Source organism: Falco peregrinus, chromosome 6 (assembly GCF_023634155.1).
Source record: "Falco peregrinus isolate bFalPer1 chromosome 6, bFalPer1.pri, whole genome shotgun sequence".
Lineage (NCBI taxonomy): Eukaryota > Metazoa > Chordata > Aves > Falconiformes > Falconidae > Falco > Falco peregrinus.
In genome coordinates this window covers 36437799-36462159 of record NC_073726.1, presented here as the reverse complement: position 1 = coordinate 36462159, position 24361 = coordinate 36437799, and the positions used below count along the sequence as shown (strand labels likewise).

The 24361-nt window shown below is 42.8% G+C and overlaps 1 protein-coding gene across 1 annotated transcript; it reads right to left on the bottom strand.

Annotated features, from left to right (window-relative positions):
- Positions 1-2765: 2765 nt before the first annotated feature.
- Positions 2766-20514, bottom strand: BEST3 (bestrophin 3). The gene is made up of 9 exons (XM_005242054.3): positions 20363-20514; positions 18551-18645; positions 17739-17972; positions 12312-12466; positions 11522-11599; positions 11008-11160; positions 7536-7616; positions 6034-6185; positions 2766-3695 (listed from the first exon to the last, which is right to left on the bottom strand). The coding sequence occupies exons 1-9, from the start codon at positions 20512-20514 to the stop codon at positions 2792-2794; spliced, it is 2004 nt and encodes a 667-aa protein (XP_005242111.1). The 3' UTR covers positions 2766-2791.
- Between the last annotated feature and the right edge of the window lie 3847 nt (positions 20515-24361).

Here is a 24361-nt window from a genome sequence, read left to right as displayed (position 1 = left end):
AACACCTTGAACCCTGGTGGAAGCTGTGTGAAGGAGGAGAGTGAGGAGGTGTGGTGGGACTGGACCCTCAGCGCAGATTTGTAGTGGGCACTTTACAGTCATCTCTGATTTCTGGCTTACATTCCCTTACAGACCGAAGCACAGTTCCTCAGGCTCATGTACTGTGAGGAGAGAGCTAGATATTTCTCCACAGCTGTTGAAACCCCTTCCTATACATGCGCATCTGGGAAGGGTATGGCCGTATTCTGCTGAAACCTGTATCGCTCTCCTGACTTTGACAAAGTGCTGCAGAGGAGTGTTTCAGGCTCCCAAGGAGAGCAGCAGTTACTTTAACGTGTGTCTAGCTGTGTGACTGGAGCTGTCTGGGTATCCTTAAAATGTATTGCTTATACTAAAAACTTACCGTTTGTTAAAGTTAAGCTCATTGGTAAATGGAGTTCCTTGACAGTTGTAGATGGAATTAAATTGCAAAAATATTGAATTGAAAAATGTGGCTTCAGCTAAAAGAAGAAACAGGGAATAAGGAAGGGAGCAGGAATGCTGTAGGAAAATATTTTCTTCTCTGCTGATGTAAGAAAGGGAAAACTAGGTATTTCCACCATTGTCACAGGTCGATAGAGCCCTCTTCCCCAGGGCGAGTCAGCAGTCTGGGGCTTGGAGGACTGAGGAGCTAGAGATTGTAGCCAGAAGCTGGGTATTGGCCTAGGAAGGGCCATCCAGAAAATCAGACTGCTAGGCTAAGGTGCTCTTTATTTCAATATAATTTGACTTTGTTGAGGCTCTTGTTTTGTTGGTCAAACCTCAACATAGCAGCTTGATTTGCCTGAGGACTTGCTGCAGAGTGGCCAGGGTGACGTTGCACCAGAACGCCTTACTCCAAAGCTGTGATCAAACCTCACCACTCAGCTGCTGTCAGACACCAGCATTGCCTTATCTCATGGTGTGAAGAAGCGTCTCTGTAGGTGCCTGGGAAATCTGTGCTTGGGCTTTTCTGCATACCTGGAATTCCCATAATACGAGTTCAAGTAGCTCTTTCTTGGGCTAAGTGTCCTCTGCTTCCCAAACTGATGGGGATACCCACGCTTTTGTCTAGTGTTTTTGAAGGATTTGAAAGCGTGGCACTGCTCAGACCATATCTGGTGCACACCAACAGGAGCTGATTCCAAGACTGAAACAAAGTTGGAAGAAGTAGAAGTGGGGAGGGTGGTTGATTTTTTTTGAAAGCCTACCCAGGTGAGATAGCAGAGTCCTGCTGTATGTGATACCCTGCTGGAAGGGCTTCTCACCTAAGCTGTTGGCCAGAGGAGCAGGAGCAGGCAGGTCTATTCATTCCCTTCTCAGCTTCAGGGCATCCTGAAGACTCCTAGGAGCCACTGGTGCTGCCAGTTACCCTGGTAAAGATGCTGCGTGGTTGTGTGAAGTGCAACCTTCTGAGCAAGTCAACTGGGTGAAATTGGTGTCCATACAATCCATACCACTTGCTAGCTATTGCAGCCTCATGATTTTCTGTGTCTCCCCCTATCTCTGTTCTTCCCAGCTACCCAGTCTCTCTCTTGTCTAGGGACACAATCTCCTCAGATACTCACTTGTGGGGGAATGCTGGCATCATGCTCTGGATTGCATTCGTGTAGATGTGGGAGAGAGCTAAAACCAAAGAGCTGCTGCTGCTTTCAGGGCCTCCTTTGAGACTTCTTGCAGGAGCTGAAAGGTCAGATTGCTCACGGGAGGTTTAGGGAGGTGACTTGGTCACCCCTGGAGGAGCAGGAGCCACCTAATGTTGGCTTGGGATTGGGTTAATGGAGAATGTGTGTGGTACATCTGGGCAGCATGGGAATGGGAAGAGGGAGGAAGGAAGTGCAGAGCAATTTCTGCTAGCAGTCCTGGGCCACTTAGTTGTCTCCCTGGGGTGGCTGCAGCCTGTGTGCTTCCAGCTGAAGATCTCCACAAGAGTGGAGCCCTAAGCTCAGGTGCCCCTGCAGCTCCATTAGCTCTTGAGAGAATGCAACAACCCTGTCATCACTAGGGAAGTCACCTGGGAATGGCGGTTTACAACAAACAGCCACTAGTTACACCACATACGTGTTCCAAGGAACAGAGACCAAGGCCCAGGCCTCCCACACCCAGCTCATCAGCAGTTTTGCCTCTTTCATTTTTCTTGATGAAGTTAAAAATACAGTCCTTTTATTTTTCCACTATGCAGTGGCATAACTTCATCAGGAGCAGGGCAGGCTTTTGCCCCACACAAGTGAGGAGCCTGAGTTTTCAAGCGTTCTTCCAGGCAGTGGGAGATGGTGGGCTGAATCTCCTCAGGCTGAGGAGGGAACTGAGCCCACAGCCCCCCTTCTAGCCACTTGAGTAGAAACCAAAACTGCTGGTGAGTCTCACAAGGATGTCATGGACCATAATCTGAAGGAGCAGCCAAAGGTAGCAGCGTTCAGGGCAGATCTGAAGTGGACAGACCCACCTCTGCTCTTCTGATAACATTGGTGTTTCCTCTAGGTGAGCCTGCACAGCTCGCTGCCATGTGCAGTAACTGGTTTGCATCCACTCCTGAGGATCCCAGTTCTCCTCATAAATGTTTTCCGCACAGGGTCACAGATCTCAAGCCAGTGACCAAGTGGCTTAAAGCATGTCACTGCAATGCCTCCTGTTTAGGTGCCCACATCCTCTGTTGGATCTTGCTCAGGACTTGTCCGAGCATTGTGTCTGCCCTTCTGCACTTTCAGCAAATCTGTGTGAGACCACTTTCAGGAGAAGACAAGAAGTTCAGTCAAACGCAGGGGAAGCATGGTCAAAGTTTTCTTTCATTTTTTTCATTAGAAAATTCTACGATGGCTGTTTCTTTACTCTCCAGGTTTTCCCACAAGTGCTGCATCTCAAATGTCTCTGGAGCAGCAGCAGTAACATTTTTTCCATCACTGAAGGTCCTTTGTTGTAAAGCTGTCCCAGAATCTGTTAAAGGTGGTGTAGTGTCAGCATTTGACACTGCACTGTGACTATGGAAGCTCGGTAAACTCCATCGCTGAAGGTTTCTCTCATCATCTGTCATGAAACCAGCTATGTTGCTGCTATGGGGTTCATGCTTGGGCTCCCCTATCACAGTAGGAAGTGACTGATGCACCTCAGAGCCTGGGAGGTACGTTGTAATTTCTGGGGGGAAAAACGGATAGTCCAGAAGAGTCCTATTTGCCTCAGCTAGGCTCCTTTGGAGCGTCTCTTCTGGCAAGCTTGCGGTGCGCTCTGTCGGCAGATCTGGTTTGCCCAGCACATCAGTTGCCTTCTCCTCAGCTTCAGAGATGACAACCTCAGGAACTGGCTTGTTTGTCTCGGAGGAGGTGTCACTGTCTCCGAACGGTGCCTCACTCCTTGAGGTTTCATTTATGGGTCCTAGATCTCGGCTACTGTGAACTCTGTTGCTTCTGTCAATTCCATCATGTTTCTTCTTGAAGCTTGAGGTAGAGTGCCTCCCTCTCGTGTGCATTTCCTGCAGCCGTCTGATGTGCCCTTTCTCATCTGCTGGGAAGAACACCGAGTTCTCACTTGTCTGCCGACTGTAGCGCTGGTGAGCTGGGGAAGAAGGACCCTCATGGACGCTAAGAAATCTCTTGACTCTTCTCAGCACTGAATGTTGCCTTCGGTGTTTCTCCTCTTCCCAGGGCCACTCTTCCCCATAGAGAAATTCAGTATCAGCCAGCCTGCCAAATAAAGCCAGGTAGTAGGTGTCACTTACGTATAGGAACTGTGTGGCCTGCCTGCACATATATCCTGCTGTCTCAGCAGGAAGACATAGGAACCAAGGCCCTAGTGTGTCCCCAAGGAAGGGCATGAAAGGGGTGAGGGTGCCAGGAAATGCTGCCTTTGGACCAGCCAGATGACACAGACAGCTCTCCACATCCAGGTGTCTCTTCTCCTGAGGACTAGGCTGGGAGGGCATCCAGCCAGCCATCTGGCACCATTTTGTACCTGGGCTGCAGCCTCTGTGGCATCGCCACATGGTTAGGTTTGTGCTTAGGGTGAGGGAGAGAGAAGAAAGAAACCCTGGTTGGTGCTCCAGGTGCTTTTTCAGGAGAATGCTTTGGGCAAAAATAACACTGATAAAGCTACTGCTGGAAGCAGAGCGCGCTGGTTTCAAAAAATGTTGGAATTACTCAGATGACCAAATCTCACTTACTTTTGGGCATGACAGTGTGTCTGAAAGTCACTGAAAGCTGCACCTGGTACTCTTCTGCTTGCCCAGCCCTGGTGGTTCATGAGAACAACTATTGCTGCATCCGCCAGGCAATGCAGCATACATTGCTGACTTGCTGCACCCCAGAAGACAAGCTAAACTGGCCCAGTTACCTGTTCTAAGGGCAGGTATGGCAAAGGCAAGGAGCACGGGGAGGCAACCCTAAGCTGGAGGGACAGAGGAACTTCAGCATTTGTGAGAATCATAGAATAGTTTGGGTTGGAAGGGACCTTTAAAGGTCACCTAGTCTCACCCTCTCCTGCAATGAGCAGGGACATCTTCAACTACATAAGGTTGCTCAGAGCCCCATCCAACCTGACCCTGAACATTTCCAGGGATGGGGCAACTACTGCCTCTCTGAGCCACATGTTCCAGATGTCAGCTTGCGGGGACTGGAGAAGACTTTGGATTTGGGCTCAAGTTTTATATATTTGCTTTGGACTTGGATGAATTTTTATACCTACTTTTGAAGTCTGCCTAAGAACTACCCGTTTTTTTTAGTGAGGTGAACAGAGAAACAGTTCAGAGGAGAAAATAGTTAATAAAAAAGTCAAAACATCAAAGTTGTTTGCATTTCACAGGGGCTAACATGGAACTATTTTTCATTCACTCCCCCTTCATTTTTTGTGTGAAGTCCTTCTTACTAAAAGTGGTTTGCAGGCTTCATAATGTTTCTTCTTCGCCACCTTTTCCCCCTAGCAATTGCAGTGAGATAAATTATATTCTGTGAGGTTTTCTTCTTTAATTTTTTACTTTTTTTCTTTACTTTTCTTTTGGCCATTTTATAGTTTTTCCAGAAGGAAATAATTTCTGAAAAGGCTGTGTGTGATAAAAGGAACTCATATAAACCATTGTTCTTTGTAGTAGAATACATGCAAAAATGGAAAAATAAGAGGAATAAAAATGAGAAAACACCAATTTCCAGGCCAAATTAAGTAAAAAATTAAGCACATTTTATTTTGATAAAGGCTGGAAAATTTTGGAAAAATTGAGAACTTCTTGAGGTAAGTTTTAAAGTTAAAAAAATGGATGCTATAATGTTTTTTAAATGATTTTCAGATAAAAATGTCTACGTGCCTTGGTATTTGCTCAGGCATGGTGGTATTTAAACTTACTAACCTGTTCTATATTACAGCATGTCACGAGTGTTTAAATTCAACAGCTTCTAAGCTAACTGGCCTATCACTGATTTCTCGTATAGAACCTGACAACATGGGTCAATCCTACAGCCTCTATGTGTTTCTTTGTAACAATGGTTCTGGTGTTGATCTCTGCAAATAACTCCTCTTCATCCCTTCACTAAATCTGACCGTTCCAACTTCCATGGCTAGATTATTAGTGAATGAAAAGTCATACAATGTTTAAGATAATTTCTTGTTTAACTTGACAAAAATCTGGACTGATTTTAGCTATCAACATGAACAAGCAAATGAATAGCTGTTTTGCTGATTGGAGGATGTATGAAGAAGCTGCAATAAACAAAGAATTATTAAGAAAGTCAAGTCACTGTCTTCAGGCACTATCCTGTGCTCAGACACTATCAACAAACCCTCCCTGCAAACATACTCTATTTATTAATTACACAGTTTAAGCCACGGGTGCACAATGTGTATGAGCACATGGATCACCAGAGACATCACTCCAACATCAGCCTGTCCACTCCCTCCTAAGATCATTTCCCAATTCCATATTCCCCGCTCACAGTACCATCACAGCCCTCAGCCCTGTGCTGACTGTCCGTCAACATGGGCTGTAGGGGTGATGACCTTTCTGATAGCTTGAAAGACCCTTTTAGTGCCACTCACCCCATTTCAATAGTCGACCCAAGAAATGAAGGAATGCAGTAATCAGCCGCTGCTTTTGTGTACGGTGGCCGGGCAGAGGAATCATTCCAGTAAATATCTTTCTCCATCCTTGGTAGATTCATGTGCATCTCGTCCACTGCTAGAAGTGAGACCTTAAAATTTTGGTATACATCGTGTCACTTTCAGCATAGTACAGTTTATGAACTATTACTCCTACTCCTACTAATCTGCTTTGTACTCCCTGGGTCAACATTCCTTTCAGAAACCCTTTAAAGTAAGCTGTGTATGCTGGCCTGGGCATCACTCAGTATTCTAAAATATACCCTCTATACCCTCCTACACTCATGAAAGCATAAATTTTATTGTAACTTGAGCCTTCTGTGCTGCAAAGATATTGTGTCAGACTGAAGTCCTTTCTTCATGCATGATGTAGTTAAATAGACATGTGATCCTCCACACGCTATGGGAAACCTGTGTAGAGTATTAGTTGTGCTCCTTAACATGTCCAGAGGTCCAGAAGCTTTATGATAGGCTTCATCCACATTTTAAGACATTCAGAACCAAGTATGTGATCATCCTGCTCTAGGCCTTCCAATACATTCTATACGAAGGGCTCTGAGGCACCATAGCACGAGTAGCCTGAAGTGGTGTTAAGCCAGAGAGCATCTTCGGCAGCATGAAGGCCTTTGGCACTCCTCAGCATACCTGCATTGCTTGCTCTGCTTAATATGCTGGTTTGCTTGCTCTGCCTTTGCTCCCTCTAATACCTGGGCTCTGCTTTGCAGTCTCAATTGTCCCCGGCAGATGTGGGGTCTGACAGCAGCTCAACCCAGTGCTTGGCTCTACCTGCAAGGGGAGCAGTGGGTGCCATCGAACCTCTTCATGTCTTTGGGCCCCTTCAGGGCACGACAGACAGGGGTTGTTTGGGAATGGGGGTAACTGCAATAAATCTGTACCCTGCCCATCTCACAGCTCCTGCTGCTGAGGACATTGGCTTCTGTGCCAACCACAGATGCTGCCATGGGCAGCAGCATCACAACATGAATCATACAGCCCTGCTTATAGTTTAGGGCCCTGCTTGATCTTTTTGGTATCTTCACTGTCTTCATTTTTTTAAAATGTCAGATTCTTATACAATATGGTAATGTCTAGACAATCAGATTAGCAAAACGTGTTCTTATTTACGTGGGAATAGATGGCTTTGTGGATTTTGCAGGATTGACCTACATTACATGTTTTTCCAGGCATAACGTGAGCTTATAGTTTGAGGTCAGCTGTTTGCATGGTTAGTCAGGCATTGTAAATGCCAAATACCAAAATCAAGATGCATTAGATTGTAAAAGGAAAATTTGGGGATCACAGACATAGGTGCTCCTTCGGGGAAAAAATTTGTTTTGCTGACACTTGTTGCCCTTAATTTGCACCTCAATATAAGAAATAGGATTAAATGTAATGATAACCTATGGTACAGTAAAGCTGGAAGTAGGAATAACAACAGCAACCTGTAAATTTCTATCAATACACCAGTTAGTTTCAAAATCATCATCATCTTCTCCAAATGGATTAATAAGTTGTTCAGCGACCTGAAAGGAAAATGAGACAGTGAATAGAGGTTGGCATGCCATGTCAGGACTGCTGCCACAGAGAAAATAGGATCGGATTTTTCTCTGTCTCCCTGCCTGTCACTTGCAATCATCACTTGAGCTCCCGTATGATGGTTTTGCCAGCCTAGCGAAGGAACAGCTTGCTTTCCCCACAGAGTCATTCCTGCGTGCCTCGTTGGTGCTGTCAATCATGATTGTTGCTGCTGGCCTGCTGGGAATTGAGACATGTCTGGGCCACAGTAGTTATCACGTAAGATAGTCATTACCTTTCCTTACTGTTCTCTTTGGCTGATTTAAATGAATGATTTAGCAGCTAGAGGCTCTGTTATTGCATTACAGTCTATGATACTCCACCAGCCCAATGGGGTCAGTATTCCCAAGCCTTGCAGCTGGAGTCTGCCGGAGAGAGTACAGCTCATCACTCCAGCTCAGCCCTCAGCCTTTGCTGCTTTATCAGGGGTGATGCTGATGGCATTCCTCTGAAACTTTTCAGGAAAAGCAGCCCACCAAAAGACTTGACTTGAGTGGATGCTGTGCATCATGCTAGCCAAAGCCAGGAGACAGGACCTGAGTTTGTCTAATTCAGCCTGCCATTTGGGTTTCTGTACATGAAGTGATTAAAGCTGCAGGGGAAAAGCCCATCCTGTGGACGAGACAACCAGTGAGCTCAGGCTGTTTTGTGGTGAGGCGCCTTAGTCTGGGAACTGGGCTGGGAAAGGAAAGCTCTCTAGCTGCCCATGGTCTTATCCAGTCCTGCAGCCCCCCAGAGGAGTAAATAAATGGAAAACCAACCAGAGACTGTCCCCCTATCCCCATGATCACCGAAGTACATTGTGGGGAGAAAACTCATAGCTGCTGGGGGAGAAAAAAAAAAAAAAGATGAAATAGGAAAACTTAAAACCCCCAGATTTTTAGGAAATTCAGACTGCTTCTCTATTTCTCAGTTCCTTGGTATGTTGAGGTTAAATATTCTCTCCTTCTTTTTGTCTTTTAAGCCCCAGTTTTGAAGCTGATCACATTCTTACTGGCCCTTCCAAGCCTTCCTGGTGGTCACCAGGGCCATGAGCAGGAGCAGTGGCCAGGTCCTTGGTTTAACGTGGATATGGGTAAAGCAACAGTATGATTAAACAGCCCTGGTCATGAACTTTGCTATGGACAGCTATGATCTAAATAGCTTATAATAGTAAGGCTGTCACTCCACCGCTATTTATTCTTCTGCACCTCTAGGCTGTACCAGTGGGTAGGCACTTGCTGACTTTCCTAGGCCACCACTTCCCAGGCCAGTGGTGGAAGAGAGCAAATGAACTGCTGAGCAGACTAACACAACAAAACCACCTGTAAGGCAGGAGAAATGGAAAGGAAACAAGGGGACACCTCTACTCACACTCATTGGCCTGGCTCGTGGCATTAAATTTTGGGTATAGCTATGGAAGTGCTGCAATAGGAATGAGCCAGAATGCAGACTGTGGCTTTCCAGGGAAGACCCTGGATCAGCTTAGTGTAAACCGGGGAACACCACCCAAAAATCCACTGCAAAACCTGTCACATGAACTAAAAAAAGTGAGGAGGGCTGGGACAGAGGGAACAGCAGTGGTGGCCTTTTGCTTGGCTGACTGGGTCCTGGCATGTGAGATGTGACTTTAGTCTCCAGAAAGGAATGTAGTGCTGTACAACTAAGCCCTGTCTTTGGATGGTCTATCTACCCCTGTAACGAAAATGGACATTTAGAAGTGCCTCACGTGATGGGAAACTTTGCCCCTGTATTGCAGGTATAACAAGCCAGGCCTGAGGCCAAGGAATGAGCTCAGTTTAGCCATCATTTCTGAGAAATCGCCAAGTTACTGGAAGTCAATAGCTCAGGGCCCTTTCTACAGCCTGGCAGCCAAAGCCCAACATACTCAGCAGGAAGCTGGCTGTAACCTTCAAGACAGAAATATCCTGACTTGGGGACACTGCAGGTTTGGGCAAACCTCCGGTCTGAGGGAGCACTGCCAACATTAAATTTGTTTTTTAAACCTGCTTCTACTCCCTTTCATTTCCTTATGCAGAAGATTTTTCAGTTACAATGGCATCTCGTACCTGCTGTAGCCAGGAGCTGGCTGGAAGCCCTGAGCCTAACTGGAAAAGATGCTACTGACAGCCTTGGGTGCCGATGAAGGGGAAGCCATTCCCTCCTCAGGAGCACCAGCAGGGCAGTCAAGAGGAACAGTTTACAGTTTTGTAACCCACTAGTAAAACCCTGGAAGACATTGCCTAGAGATGAAGTCTCACATTTCTGCAGGAACAACGTGTTCCCCTTGCCACATCAGCCTCTTTTCCTTTCTCTCCCACTTCTGTCCAGGCTGGTCCCCATGTGGCAAATCTCCCTGTCCCCTGCGATTTCCTAGGACGCAGGACTAGAGGAGCTTGCCCTGATCAGGCACTTTACTTTGCCTCAGCAATCCGCCAGCTTGGTGTGCTGCCTTCTCTACTCTGCCCTTTGAAGCTGGCTGTGGGAAAGGGGCTCTAAAACTGTCCAATTTTGTGCAATTTATATTCCAACAGAAAAGTTAGCTCTAAGTTTCCAGTCATGATTAATAATCCCAAAAGGAAATCTTAATGCACATAGACCCTAATTTACCAATTTGCTTTTTATTTGAAACTTTTTTCCAGTTAGTCTACCTTGATACTTACTGCAGAGGAGAGAACTGCCATGAGGTATGTGGCTTAATTACTCAACTACTAGATCGATGGTGATGCGTTAACTGAACAGGCATCAATGGGCTGGTGGGTAGCATCCAATTCCTTCTATAACTCTTCTTTTTAATGAACGTTTTTATGTGGTGGGGTTGTGGCCAATATTAGCTGTCACTGTTTGATAGCACTCTGGAACTGGACACCCTTAATTGGCTGCATCTGATTAAGTTAACAGCAGATACTAAAGGCTGTCTTTGATCATAAGAAGAAAGTATGATCAATCCCTTTCAGCCCATGCCAGGTCTGCAGCAATATTTTCCCATCATACAGCAGAGTGGGAGAAAGGTTATTTTTTTAATCTTTCATTTGTCATTTTATAGTTCAAGTCCTGAGACCAAATTTTGCTGGAGTAATTCTCCCTTGGGGAGTTGTTCTGGTTCTACCAAAATGGACTTTTTCAGCTTCCTGACCATTTCTTACTGTAAAATCTGTCAGGTGGAATTAAAAATGTATTGTATGATGTTTCTTTATGATCACAGGACACTTTGGGCTGAGTTCAACTTTGGTGTAACTCCATTAATCTTCAGTGATTTTACATTATGCCACAAAACTGACACCTTGGTTTCAGCTCTGACATCTTTACCATCCTGCCCAGGGAGGGTTCCCCCATGACCTGTGCAGAAAGCTAGTTTACCTTGAGCCATCCTGCGTAGAAGAAGAACTGTAACAGTGTGAAGATTGGAACATAAAGATCCAAGTCATGTCCCTGATACCCTTGATCAGTATCCAAAAATTGGCGCCCTATCAGGCAGGCAAAGAAAAAAGTATAGACTGCAAGAGTAACAACCTGCAAAGGACAAAACTTCATTTAAATTGTGCAATAATACAATCTTATGCATAATAAATATGTATTTGCCATATAATTTACAAATCTGTAGAGAGGCCACAGGAATAATTATGGCCAGGAACAACACCCAGGAAACATAAAAACATTTCAGTGCTACTCTCCCCTCTCCCAGGTTATGAGCCTTCTAAAAATCTACACATTAAGTATGACTTAAATGGTTAACCAAGCCTCTAGGATCCTGTGGGAGTCAACAAGTGCTCAACAGCTCGGACGCTCTGGTCAAGTCTATGGATGCTTTGCATCAAACTCCCTTTTTGTGGAAACTGTGTTTTGAACTTTGTGAAGGATAATAGCTCAGTACCTGGGTATAGACCAGTGGAATTCCAACCCAGTCATAACCAAACAAAAGACTGCACCAAGACCGGTACTTATTCATCTCCTAAAAGGGGAAAAAAAAAGAAAAAGAAAAAAAAAGAAGGAAAACCAAACCACAACATACTAGAATTGCATGGGGTTCAATTCTAAATTTCAAATACTTTGTTACAGTTCATTTTTGCACATATAAAAAGACAGGAGGGTATGAAAGTGTACTATATAGATTGATACCAGAACGATATCCAGCACCCCACTGTCACATTTGAATATTCACTTCATTTATGGAGTTGGAATGCTTAGTGTATTTAGTATATTACATACTTCTTCACAAATTATCCTTTGTTTCTATCTTATCCACAGCCTAGTGATACATGAAAGAGAATGTGCTATATCATAAAAAGGATGTCTGACCACTTAATGAAATATTCAGGGAGACTATCTGCATTGAAAATGATATTAAAATCTTCAAAATGTCAGATTATTTCATATTTTTTTTACCTGCAGCAACAGAACAAGTATGAATTTAAAGTGGTGTTACAATGATTTTTTCTCATCAATTTGTTGCTTCAGTTAATACCTTCTTAGTCATATAAATACAATCCCAGCAAACTGCTGCTGTGTGCTTGAGCGTACATCAGTACACAAAAGAAAGGGGGATAAATCCTGAGTATGATCATTTAGATGACACTGGAGAGCTGTGCACGCTAAATCAAATTATGTAAGTGAAAAGCTACCACATAGCAATTTCAGGTTAGTTTTTTACTTTTTCTACTTACGTTCATCAGTGTCTGCAGATCTACGCTGTCTCGGATTCTTCCCTCTTTTCGTGCCTTTGATGCCAAATTCCCAAACCAGACAAATGGGACCCAGTATTTCAGGTGTGGAGATTTAAGGTCATCAAAAATTTTTCTTTCATATCTTGTCATAAAACCTGTTTACCATGCCCCCCCCCCCCCAAAAAAAAAAAAAAAAAAAAGACTTCATTTATTCTGTGCTTCCACTGTTTTGATATTACAAATTTTGAATATGTTTGAATCTGTTTATGTAATATTTGCACAGAACTATGCTAAACACTAATTACAATTTTAACTAGTAGCTTCCTCTTTTTTATGCTTTTTTGCTAGGATAGATCTTGCTTGAAACAATTTATTTTTGCACTAACCAGCTACACAAAATCTTTCATGGTCAATATATGCAATAAATTGCTATTACTGTGTTCTCCTATCTGACCACTGACATATTGTAGGTACACATAATGTTAAGAATTGTACAGATTACTCTCTAGTTCCATATTCTACTTTCAGAAAATAATGAACTGGATAGATCAGTCAAGAAACTATGACTTTTCAGCAACGATGACTTTTGGCAACATGTCGACATATGTTGTAAAGGCAGTTATTTGACCTCCAGATTCTGATAATTTTTTGGTAAATCTGCAAAGCAGTGAGCAAGCAACAGAGGATACAAGTGCATGCATGAAACTGAGCTCAACAGAGAGCGTGCCTTCTGCCAGCAAAACACTTCCCTGCCAGATTGCGTTTCATGTTTTCTTTGGGGTTATGAAGGCGTGCAAAGAGATGGGAAGGGAATCATGCACAGAAGTCCTGCTGCTAGCGAGCCACGGGGCCAGGTGACACACTGTGGGGCTGCAGGCTGAAGCTGCTCTCTGCCTGGCAGTTTGCCTTGCTGGGGTGCTGGGAAGGTATTACATTTCCCGCAGAGTTCCCCTGGCCTTGCAAAGCCCTGCTTCCCGCTGCCGCACGCAAGTCCAAGGTCAGATAGCAGGGGAGCCAGGGCTGTGTGTGACAAAACCTGCAGCAGAGCAGTCTGCTGCCTGTGCCTGGCACGGGAGCAGCTGGTTTTTGCAGCAACACCCTTACCCTCTTGGGTAAGAAAGCCCTGCTCTGCTGTCCTCCTTCCACCCAGCCTTTGAGAAAAACAACCTCGAGAATTCATTAGAGGAACTTCATATTTTCCTTTGTTCAAATCCTGGATTTTCTGGGATTAAAGCAATCCTCAGGTTTGGAGGATCTTAGGTTTTGCTCAGGAGTGTGTCACCTGCCAGGGTGGGTACAAGCATTCTTTTGTTGTGTTGACATTAGCTCCACGGCAGCCCCAAAATAATTACAAGTTTGAGAACTGAAAATTCAATAAGGGAATTGAGACTAGACAGGATTTTTTTCTAGTCTCCAGCTAGTAACTAAGAATTGGCCCATTGTTGCTAACATTGCTAAAGGTAAGTAGGCCAGCAAAAAAAAAAAAAAAAAAAATACATGTAAACTCAGTTGTGTTTTGTATAAAAAATGTGAATAAGGTAAAAGGAGATTTGTTACACATGGTAACCCTCTCAAATATTCTGTTGTTGAGGAAAATGCCACTGCCGTACAGTTGCAACAAATCAACGTGGGAGGTTGAATGAATGAATGCATGAAATGCTGCAACTACTGAGAAGGAACACAAGGAGAGGACAGAAAATTATGTGGAAGAGAAGAAGTTCAGCAGGAAGACACAGTACTCCTGCAGCATTCTGGAATTTGAGAACAGACAATCAGAGCTTATAAAAGGTCCCTGGGCAGTTTAGAGCCAGCTCTCATAATCAACTGCACAGAAATACTCAGGCAACCAGACAAACTGACCTGCTAGTCATGACTCGTGACTTCTAAAAGTTAGTCTTTCAGGCTGCCTTTTATTTTTGGCTGGCCAGCCTGCTCATTACAGGACAGGAAAAGATGTTTCTGTCAGGCTGACGGACAGAATATCAGAAAATTGACAGTCTGGAGTAAACACTGGATGCAAGTCACTTGGGAGGCTCTGGGAAGTCATTACCTGGAAGGGCACAGCCCTGAGGGGGTCACAAAGAACAGCAAAGCTCCAAGGATCAGTTCAGCTCTCCACTGAAACTGGTTACCTTTTTGTGCAGAAAAGCTCAACAAAGCCTTGTTCATTTAACAATAACATTTGATTTGACATTATTTTTAAAGTTATTTGTGTTTATATTAATTAAATATTCTCTTTGATGATTATTAATAATGCGTAATATCCTTATCACATTAAATATTAATTCTGGATTGCTCTTACTGCTGGGAAGGTTATGGCAAGGCAAACAACATGCAGTTCAGAACAGCCTGCTGTTATTGCTGCAGTAAAGAAACACTTTATATTCCATCAAATACAGGGGAAGATATCAAACCTTAGTTATTAAAATTAAATTGTTTCTAAATATAGCCATACTATCTTTATTCAAGAGTATTCAAAGAATTGACTGGAGAACTCTATGAACAAAATAGCTGGTTTTGACAAGCACTGGAAGACGGGAGCAGCTCCAGAAAATGGGTAATATTTGGCAAACACTCTGCCAAGATCTTGAAAAGGATGATCTAAGGAAGGACAGGGCACTGAATCCTTGCAGAAGCATGAGAAGCTTGACATGGGGTGCAATCAATAAAGAACCAAAGGATTCAAAGTGAAGAGTGCCAGCCAGAGTGACCTTATGGGAAAATTATTGATGAGAACACAGGCCTGGCTAGAAGAAATCACTGGTTTTGTCCCTCCCGTGATTTGCAGAGTTTTCAGTTCTCCTGTCAAAACTGAATGTTTTGACACAGGACTGGCTCAGGGTACCCTCAGTAAGTACTCTGGAGACCAGTAGTTAGAGAAGAAGGAACTGAACAGCTGTCATCTTCCACATCTCCAGGTACACTAACAATGATCAAGTAGATAAAAGTTTCACTTTCTGCTTCTGTGTTATGTGGGAAAGAGTTAATTTAGGTACTTCCTTCCAGCAGAGGGTTTGGGACTGCAGACTTCAGCCATGTAGGTATTCACGTTGCGCTGAGCTCACACCTCATGTTTCTCTTCAGCATTTCCTATCAGCTGTTTTGGGCGGTTCTCTGCCCAGCTGCTGACTCATTACTCATGTTTAAGACTCATGTTCTTGAGCATCCAACTTCCCTATTGCACCTTGCAGCCAACCGGATTGATATGCTCAGGACTGCCACTAGGCATTTGACACTTACAGCATACGTGCTGCAGCACTCAACATCGTAACGTCATGAATCTACATGCATCTACTGCCTAGAGCTTCATAAAAAATGCTAAAAAAATGAAAGAGTTAAGAGGAAGATCCAGCACTGAAGACTGTGTCTTGGAAGGAGACACTATAGATGGTGAAGTTCCTAAGTTTGTTCAAGCCTTTATGCACTATGCTAACAGGCAACTATTGAGAGAAAAAAAGGTGTTCTCATCTAATTAGAAAAAGAACAACCCAAATCTATTACAAAATCCAGTGGCTAGAAGATGACTCTATGCAAGTTCAGACTGAGAATAAATTTTCACTTTTCAGCAGTGAGGTCCCCACAGTGAATGTCAGTTCATCTAGGATGAAGTGTGGTCTCCAGTAGACCCAGCTGAATTTTAAATCAGGGCTGGTTATATTCCTAGAAGGTATTATAGCTCAGTCAGAAATTGCAACAGGATAAAGGGTGTTGTTAGTTAGCTTTTATGCCTTGTGCTATGGATGAGTCAGACTAGATTGTTATGATACTGTTCTGAGATTTTAGATCTGTAAATTTAAGCAGTTCATTTGCTGAAAAGTAAAATGTGTAGCAATGGTTATGGTGTGGCAGTTCTCCGTTTGATAGTGAAATGCAAAATCAGCACAAGTTGTTTCTATGATGACTGTGCTGTAAGTATCAGATTCTGCTGCTCATGTTCATATTAAATGCTGCTCCCCCATGCAGTCTGATATGTAATGCCATAGGGAGACAGGGAGGGTTTAATTGCAGAGTACTGTCTAAATCACTGGATGTTAATAGAGGCAAAATATATCCTCAAGTGCTCAGTACTGCATCAACAAAAATTCTGTGGCTCAATATGCATTAAAACCTACAGAATATGTACTGAAACCACAGAGCTGCCTACACTGTCAATGCTTAGTTTATAGTAGAATATTTTCCACTGTTTAAAAAACCAAAACAACCAAAAGTTGTTTTCCAGTCTACAATTTTTGTAGAATGCGGTGACATTTTGTTTCTTTTAGAACAGATTGTCTATAGCAATAGGGAGGCAGAGCTGGATTAGCCTGCTGGAAATGTTGTAATTTTCCAGTGTGTACTAGAAGCAGATTGCTGGGGAGAATGACAGAAGCTTCCTTGACCTCTCACAGACTCAGGTAAACAGTTTTGTTGAACAGCACAAGGAAGAGAACTTCAAAATCTAACTGAATCCAACATAAATGATTTTTTTCAGTAAGATGAGAGCATTCTGCCGGGATTTTTTTTTAAATATCCAAAGCTTCTCACACGTATTTGAAATGTGTATGTGTATATTTTAACTTGCTACAACTTTGCTTACTAATCTCTGCCAAAGGAATAATTTTGAGAAATGCAAGACATTCAGTAAAAAGTGTATGATATCTCCTATTTGGAACAGATCCCCGTGTCTCTGCACTGGTGTGCTACCCCTGACGCTGACCACACCAGTCAGAAGGCACCGCATCAGACCTTGCCTTTAAATACTCAGCCAGCACCCAGTCCTTCATAGACAAGCAAAGTCTTACATGATTGAACTCTCTTCCCCATCACCACACCTCACTGTTATCAAAACAAACAGAAAATGAAGACATGCTTAATACATAGTATATTTATCCCTGAAAAACTGTGAGGTTGTAAATTTCAAAAAAACCCCTTTGGGGCTGGGTTTTTTTAAGTACATCACAACACTTAAAATGTGCAATCTTCTTAAAATAAAATGACATAAAGCTGAACTTGTGAAGTGCCTGCAGAGATCAGTCTGTGATACATGCAACGTCATATCCTAGACATCAAGGAAATGCCATATAAGAAGCCACCGTTCCTACTGCATTGCAATTACATTATTTTTCACACTTTGGAGAACATTGTACCTGCTCCATATGCCTGTGTGTTTGGGGCAGGCCTGCATCCTCCATGATGTCTGAAAGTAGATTGACTTAAGAGTCTCAAACTCATTTGGTTTCTATAGTGTTGCTAGATGAAGACTTTAAGAGTATTAAAGATGCACATTTAAGGGCACATCATATAAGCCACTGACAAAAACGTGACAGCTTTTACATGGGTTAGTATGAGGCACATGAGGCCAAAAAGGTAAGAAAAAATGAGTCTGGGTCCTTCTGTCCCGGTGCCCCCACCTCTGAGGGGAAGGAAAGAGAAGGATGATTCCAGTACCTGCTCCTACCACATGGTCCATGGTGGGGAATCTTTTGTACACGGCTGTGCTCACAGAGCGAAAGATCAGCAGGGATGTTAAATTCACATAACGCATGAGAGTCCTCCTTAACAAGCGCCCATATTCATCTCTGCCCTGCACACAGCTGGAGATGAGGAACATCAGACGATCTGGCCACGGCAAGTTCACAAACTGGTTCCACCAGCGATTCACCACCAAAGTAACGTAGAAACCTAGGGATCAGAAGGAAAAAAGTCCAGTGCCTATCAGGATTTCTGTTTAGGTTACTGTAATTTACTTTGTGGAGTGTTATTCGTATCACTAAGCTGCTACATTTCCCAGAATAAATGCAGTAAGTCACGTCAAAACCCAGGATCCAATCAATGCTAATGATTTAATAGACACTGCAACCTAATGGCCCATTCCAGGTGAGTATCTTGTACTCATGAACTTCCAGATTTCCTCTTCTGTAGTAAACCTTGAGTGGATTTACTGTTTTGAATTACTGCTTTGAAGGATGAGGCACAATTTATCAGTGTTAGTGGGCATTATACCTATATCTAGATCTATATATCTACACATACACACACATTTTACTATTTTCTTGGTATATTAAGAACATGAGCATAAATGTTGATGTGACAAAATCAACTTGAATTTAAGGAGACCTGCTGGAAGCCAATGATTTTATCATCATCCTCTAGCTTCCCATATGCCCCTCAGCTCTGAAATGCTTTCATGCACGGACATTCACAAGATGTCTGAACAGAGACAGCGTTGGAGAGTAATTTCACATGTAACCGGTACTTACCAAGCACAAAAGTTACCGGGATTTGTTCAGCATATTTGTCACAGTAAATTGATAATTTTTCAAAGAATCGTTTTTGGCTACCTGTAAGAAAAAATCTGCAGCAAAAATAAAATGTATCTGTCCTTTCACAATATTCTGGCACTAGATACAAAGAGCAAATATGTATAAATAATCAGGTATGTGCAATTGGGAGCAACCTTGGCTAATGTCTTCAAGTGAATTCTTAAAGGTGAAATGCTGAACACATTTGGCATGTAATAAAGAAGCTGGAGGAGAAGACAATATTATTGCCTGGTCTTTTCAGTTTTCTCATGATAATTTGCAATTTTCTTATGATTTGACTACCACTACTAATTAGGATCAATACACCTGGAGAATTAGTTTGCTATCTCATACAGACCAATGATAATAGTAAGCTGTAAGTCTGCAAGTAGAGCTTGCTCTCCTTTTTCAGGGGGCTAGTTAATAGAAATGCTCAGGTCTGCTTGAATTGCAAAAGGTTACCAATCTCAAATTGCACTTATCTGAAAATGTTACATTGTTGCAGCAGTTTTTTTGCTCTTACTCCTACAAAATTTTTCTTTTCCAAAAGCAGAACAACTGTATTTATTTTGCAGTGAGGAAAATATTCATCAGATGATAGAAAATGAGTGGAGCATGGCAGCTTCTGTCCATGGAAAAAGATATCTAATGAAATAAAACAATATCAAATATAAACAATTTTTTATTTGTATAGATGATTATTACAGTTATTCTTTGATTTAATATAATAGGAACACATGACATATATTTGGTGGGTTTTGCTTACAACTGTGCGATAAAACCTGGAGTGCATATAGAAAGCTTTCCATAGTGTATTTACCTTGGTCTTTAATTGCCTAACATTTCAGTAAAGCTAGATTAATTTAAATAAATGTAAGACTCTGGTGTTACTTTACATATTAATGCTGTAATTTGTTTTCCAAGTTTACAGGTATAGGTTACTGAACATTTTTGAAAATTAGTAATTAATCACAGACAAACTGAAGCTCATTTTCTCCTTGCTTTACATAAAAAGCAAGCACTGAGTTCTAATTACAGATCAAGAGCTGAATCATTATTTTGATACTTCTGTGTAGTGTACTTCATCAATTAGAAGTGTCACTGTACTAATTGATATATTGCATCTGTCATACAGGTGTTTAGTTCACACCTTGGTGGAAGAAGCAACTCTCCTAACGTGACCCTCCCAGGTGCTGGGTGAGACACAGCTAATAACCACGTCTGGTTTCCGTGCAGTTTTGCTTGGCCCTTGTAGGCTTAAAAATAAAGTTTGCATGCTGTTCTAGCTCTAAGCAAAACTTTGCTTTTCCTGACTATGTAACCTGGCTCTCACATTATTACTCTTCAGGGTTATTAAAGAAATTACCACTGAGCAACTGAAGACACAGTTCTGCAAGTAGGATGAAAGGTCTATACTTATTATTTAAAGCAGAGGCATGCTCGCTGCTGCCAACTCAACATCAGAACGATAAAAGCTGTGCAACATAGGCTAGCTATGGGTGTTTACTCAGCCCAACTTCAGTAGGACGGCTGCTCAATGCTGGGCTGAAAGTAGAATCACTTGAATATGATAGACAGTATTTTATTTATATCTTACATGCTTTCTCTGGAACATCGAAGTAAACATGGAAAGGAAAGCACATTAGAAAAGGTCCAAGGAAAAGACAATAACTATGTAGTAACCTCCCCCCCATTGTTCATCAGCCTAACACTATGAAGTGGGAAACTTCAGTATAAGATTTAATGAGAGGTGCATTGGAAAGAGTGTACCTGTATAATACACTTATCGCTGTGTAAAGAGTAGCAAAAACAATAAATTCTCTGTACAGCAATTTGTAGATACTGCCTTTCCACTTTAGGAGTAATCTGTGAAATCCAAAGAAAGTGGCATTTGCTACTTTGCTGGAATAAGTGACTGTCATCGTCTTGGCAGGCTGTGCCTAGAAACAGTAAAAGAGAAGCAGGAAACCAACATTTTAGACAGTGTATCCTAACCTGAATGCACCCTTGCATAGACAGATACATAACTATACATGCACATATACACATATAATAGTATATGTATAGATAAATACATCCTGTTTGTATTTATATACATGGAAAGAGAGAGAAGAACAAAAATCTTGCCATTACAAGCCCCGTTGATGATGAGAGGCTGTATTGGAGCTTTACCTCAAAGACCATCCAAAAGCAACAGCTTGCAGCAAATGTGGCCACCTGCCTTGGTGGCAGCAGCAGGGACATGTTACATCTCTGAAGCCTCTGCTTACTCTCAGTTTGCTCCAGTCTAGTGTGAGCAAAGAAAAGGAAGTACATTTCCTTGAATATTTTTTTCAAAATTTTTCAGCTTTTCAGCAAGAGAAGCAAAGCTAAAGTCCACAAATGCACCTTCCTCCCCTGACAGTATTTTTAGCTGGCTTTAGTAATTATACTTATTTAAAACCAAATGAAATTTGGAGACTGCCTCTTTTATTAACAGTTACAACAGCAGCTGAGATCAGCTGGGGAACCCTGTTATTTCTTGTCTTGGCAGCTAGACACACTCGTCAATACCCATGCATTGCATGGCCATGCAAAAAAGCCATAGGGTTGTTCAGGTAGGCAGTGTGCAACACGACGTCATTAAAGCAGTACCAAAAGTATACAGGTAAGTATTTTACACTGAGTTTGTTATTTGCTTACCCAGAGTAGGGAGATGCTCCAGGAACTTTTATGTGCTTACAAAAAAACCCCTGACTCCAAGTGTGGATTGAAGCAGTTTTGTACAGCATGGAAGAATGGGAGTAACTAAGATAGGCACAAAACCTGAAGGTAGTTATTCTGTGTCATAAATATGTTTCTTGTCTATATTTTCTTGATACCACTGTAGATCATTTACTCTCAGAAAAAAATCTGAACGCTAATATATGGCTTGTATTTTATGCAACTTGGCTGTGTCTCTGATGCAGAGCATAAAGTAAGCCATTAAAATTCAGCTGTAAAAGTACCACTTTCTCTTTTAGTCACCAAGGGAATCAGCAGGGAAAAGACACCATAAGCCTTCTATTGCTAACAGACTCTCCTCTTCTCTGCAGAATGGCTGTGCAAGGTTTGCCACTGTGGGCTTGGAGATTTTTTTTGGTGTTATTTTTTCTTTTAAGATGCACGGGTTTTATTCTTTAGCATCTAAATGATAGCTTTCCTTTTTCTGAGACCTGGCACAGGCCTTTAAATTTTTTGTTGTCATTGTTGAACTCCCAAAAGTTCAGTTCAGGAGCCAGACTGGCTGACTGGCATGCATAAATGCAGCCCTGTCTGCTAAAAAGCCTGTGGTCAAGATGCAACATGTAAGAAAATGGAACCAGAGATTTACGTTCTCCAGCAGAAATAGGGTTTTACAAGCAATGGGAGAAGTCTTTGGCTGTGCTATAGGGGAGGAATGGGGGTGAAAAACTCAGTGTTTCCTGGGATTCCTGTAGGAGCCTTTAGTCCTTGCCCATTGATGCTGGGGAGTATGTGTGTTCAAGCCATATCATCAAGAAGCGTGTCTCTGTCTCCCTGCTAATATTCCATTTGTAATGGAAACCTCCAGTAGGACTGCCTTCGTGTAGGGACTTAGATCTAGAAAAGATATGTGATAATGTGAGGGCATATAGCCTAGTGGGAGCCCAGACTCCCCGCATAACACAGTGCAACAAAGAGAAGTAGTTAGATAAATGCAGTCTAACTGTGGGGGCAACCCACCGTCAGGACAGGGGACTGGATAGACACCCTGTGGTTTAGGATCTTTGAGATGAGAGCAGATAGTTGGACAAAAGATGATCTTCAGGAAGAATTCATATAGCTGGGACATACAGAGTTGGGGCTGAGTGGCTCTGCTGGTCTCCCCTGGTATCTGGGCTTCTGTGAAACTTTCTGTCCAGCCCCTCCTGTCATGGGCCATGGAGGGAACAAGACTGCTCGCAGCACCCTCACAGCATCTGCAGCTCTGCAGGGAGGCAGTGATTAGTGTCAAATCCATGGCTCTCAGTTTCTGCATATGGGGCTCAGGAAGTTGCTCTCCCAGGCATCAGTGACTGGATGGTGCCAGAAATTGGCCAGTAGCTGAGCTGGACAAAATGGGTCTACCTCCTCTACAGAGCTGCAGCAAATCCTGTCTTGCAAGGCCCAGTCAATGGGGTTTGGCCACAATTGCAGAGCTGTAATGATAATAGGATTCAGGATTAAGAATGTTCCTCCCCACATTAGACTGGGAGAGGAGAGTTTCTCCATGAAGTGCAATTTGCGCGCTTAATTCCAGCAACTATTTCACTTAAACAGGTTTCAGCTATCTCTCTTAGCACTTTACTCAATGCCCTTGGCTCTGAATAGAAAGTCTTTACATTAGCTTGGGAGGCACTGGACACCTGCAGCTTTTCCTTTCTGCCTCTGAAATGGGGCAAAGGAAAGGGGGACTGTGACAGCAGCTTCAGGTTTTGGTGCCTTTGTTTCCTTGCCCTGCCTTGCCCGTGTTTTAGCTTCCTGCTAAGCAAATGTTTTATTGAACATTAATTATTGGGTTCATATAGGGACTTCAGAGTAGTACTATTTAATGTCCTAAAATATACATTAGGTCAGATTAGGTGATTTAAGAACCCTTTAGACTACATGAAGCTATGAAAGACAGCCACATATTTGTTTGATTAGATTTCACAACAGAGCAAACACAGATTTAAATCTGCGCTCATGTTTTTTTCTCTGGGAACAGCTACAACCAGTTGAATAAAACCACTTGGGTACAGTCTCCCCCACAATGGGAAGTTCTGGGATAAAGCTTTGCCCTGGGACTGATTCTTGCATAGTGGTCCCAAGCCCTTGGTTCACAGGCAACATATTAGTTGTGAGGCCTTCCAACACTACTCACGGTCACAGGAAATTAAAAAGCTAAAACTGAGACAGACAGGAAGAGCAAAGCATATGATGCCCCCCAGCACATTCCTGCCTGAGTGCTGTTTTGGCCAGGGCAGCAGAAGGACTGGGACCGTCAGGTTAGATACCACAGGCACTGGTGTCAGGAAAGACTTTCCTATTAGTTGTGTTGCCCTTAACTTCATTAGCAGATATAGGGCTAGGCTTTCAGTTGGTATGGATTTGCAAGTTTTGAGGACATAACACAAAAGTTATGCTCATTTTATGCCTGCAGAGACTTTGGCTCATACCTATGGTGCTGCTTTTCCTTTTGCTTAGGGTTTGTTCCCACTCTGAAACTTTCCCAAGCACATGCTGAAATGTGAGTTATATATTACTCTACTTATGCTAAGATCATCAGAAGCCTTTAGGTATAAACACCTAAAAATAAAAATACTTTTTGCCCTCCTACCAATATTGAGCCCAACTGTAAATGGGATTTTTGCCTGGCTGAGAATTTCAGAATGCATTAGGATTCAGAGAGAAACCACAGTAAAAAATAACAGCCATCAGTTTTTCCTAACAGACCATGAAAGGCACATTACAGAATGTATAAATAAATAGTGCCTCTGTGCAGACCTACCCCTTGTCATTGTATCACCTTATTTCTTGGTTTATGGCATAGTAGAGAAAGTGAGTGAGAAAGATTCAAATTAAGCCAGCTATAAAAGCGTATTAAGCTCATGCTATATCCACTGACCTGCTATTTCGATTCGGCAGTCCAAGCCCGGAGGCAAATCCCAGACCCTTCCTTTCTCAGACGTCCCAAAGTCCCCTTCAGGTCTGCAATAGTCACCCTGCTCTTCCCTTAACCTGAAGCAAGGGGTTGCTGCTGCTGAGCCC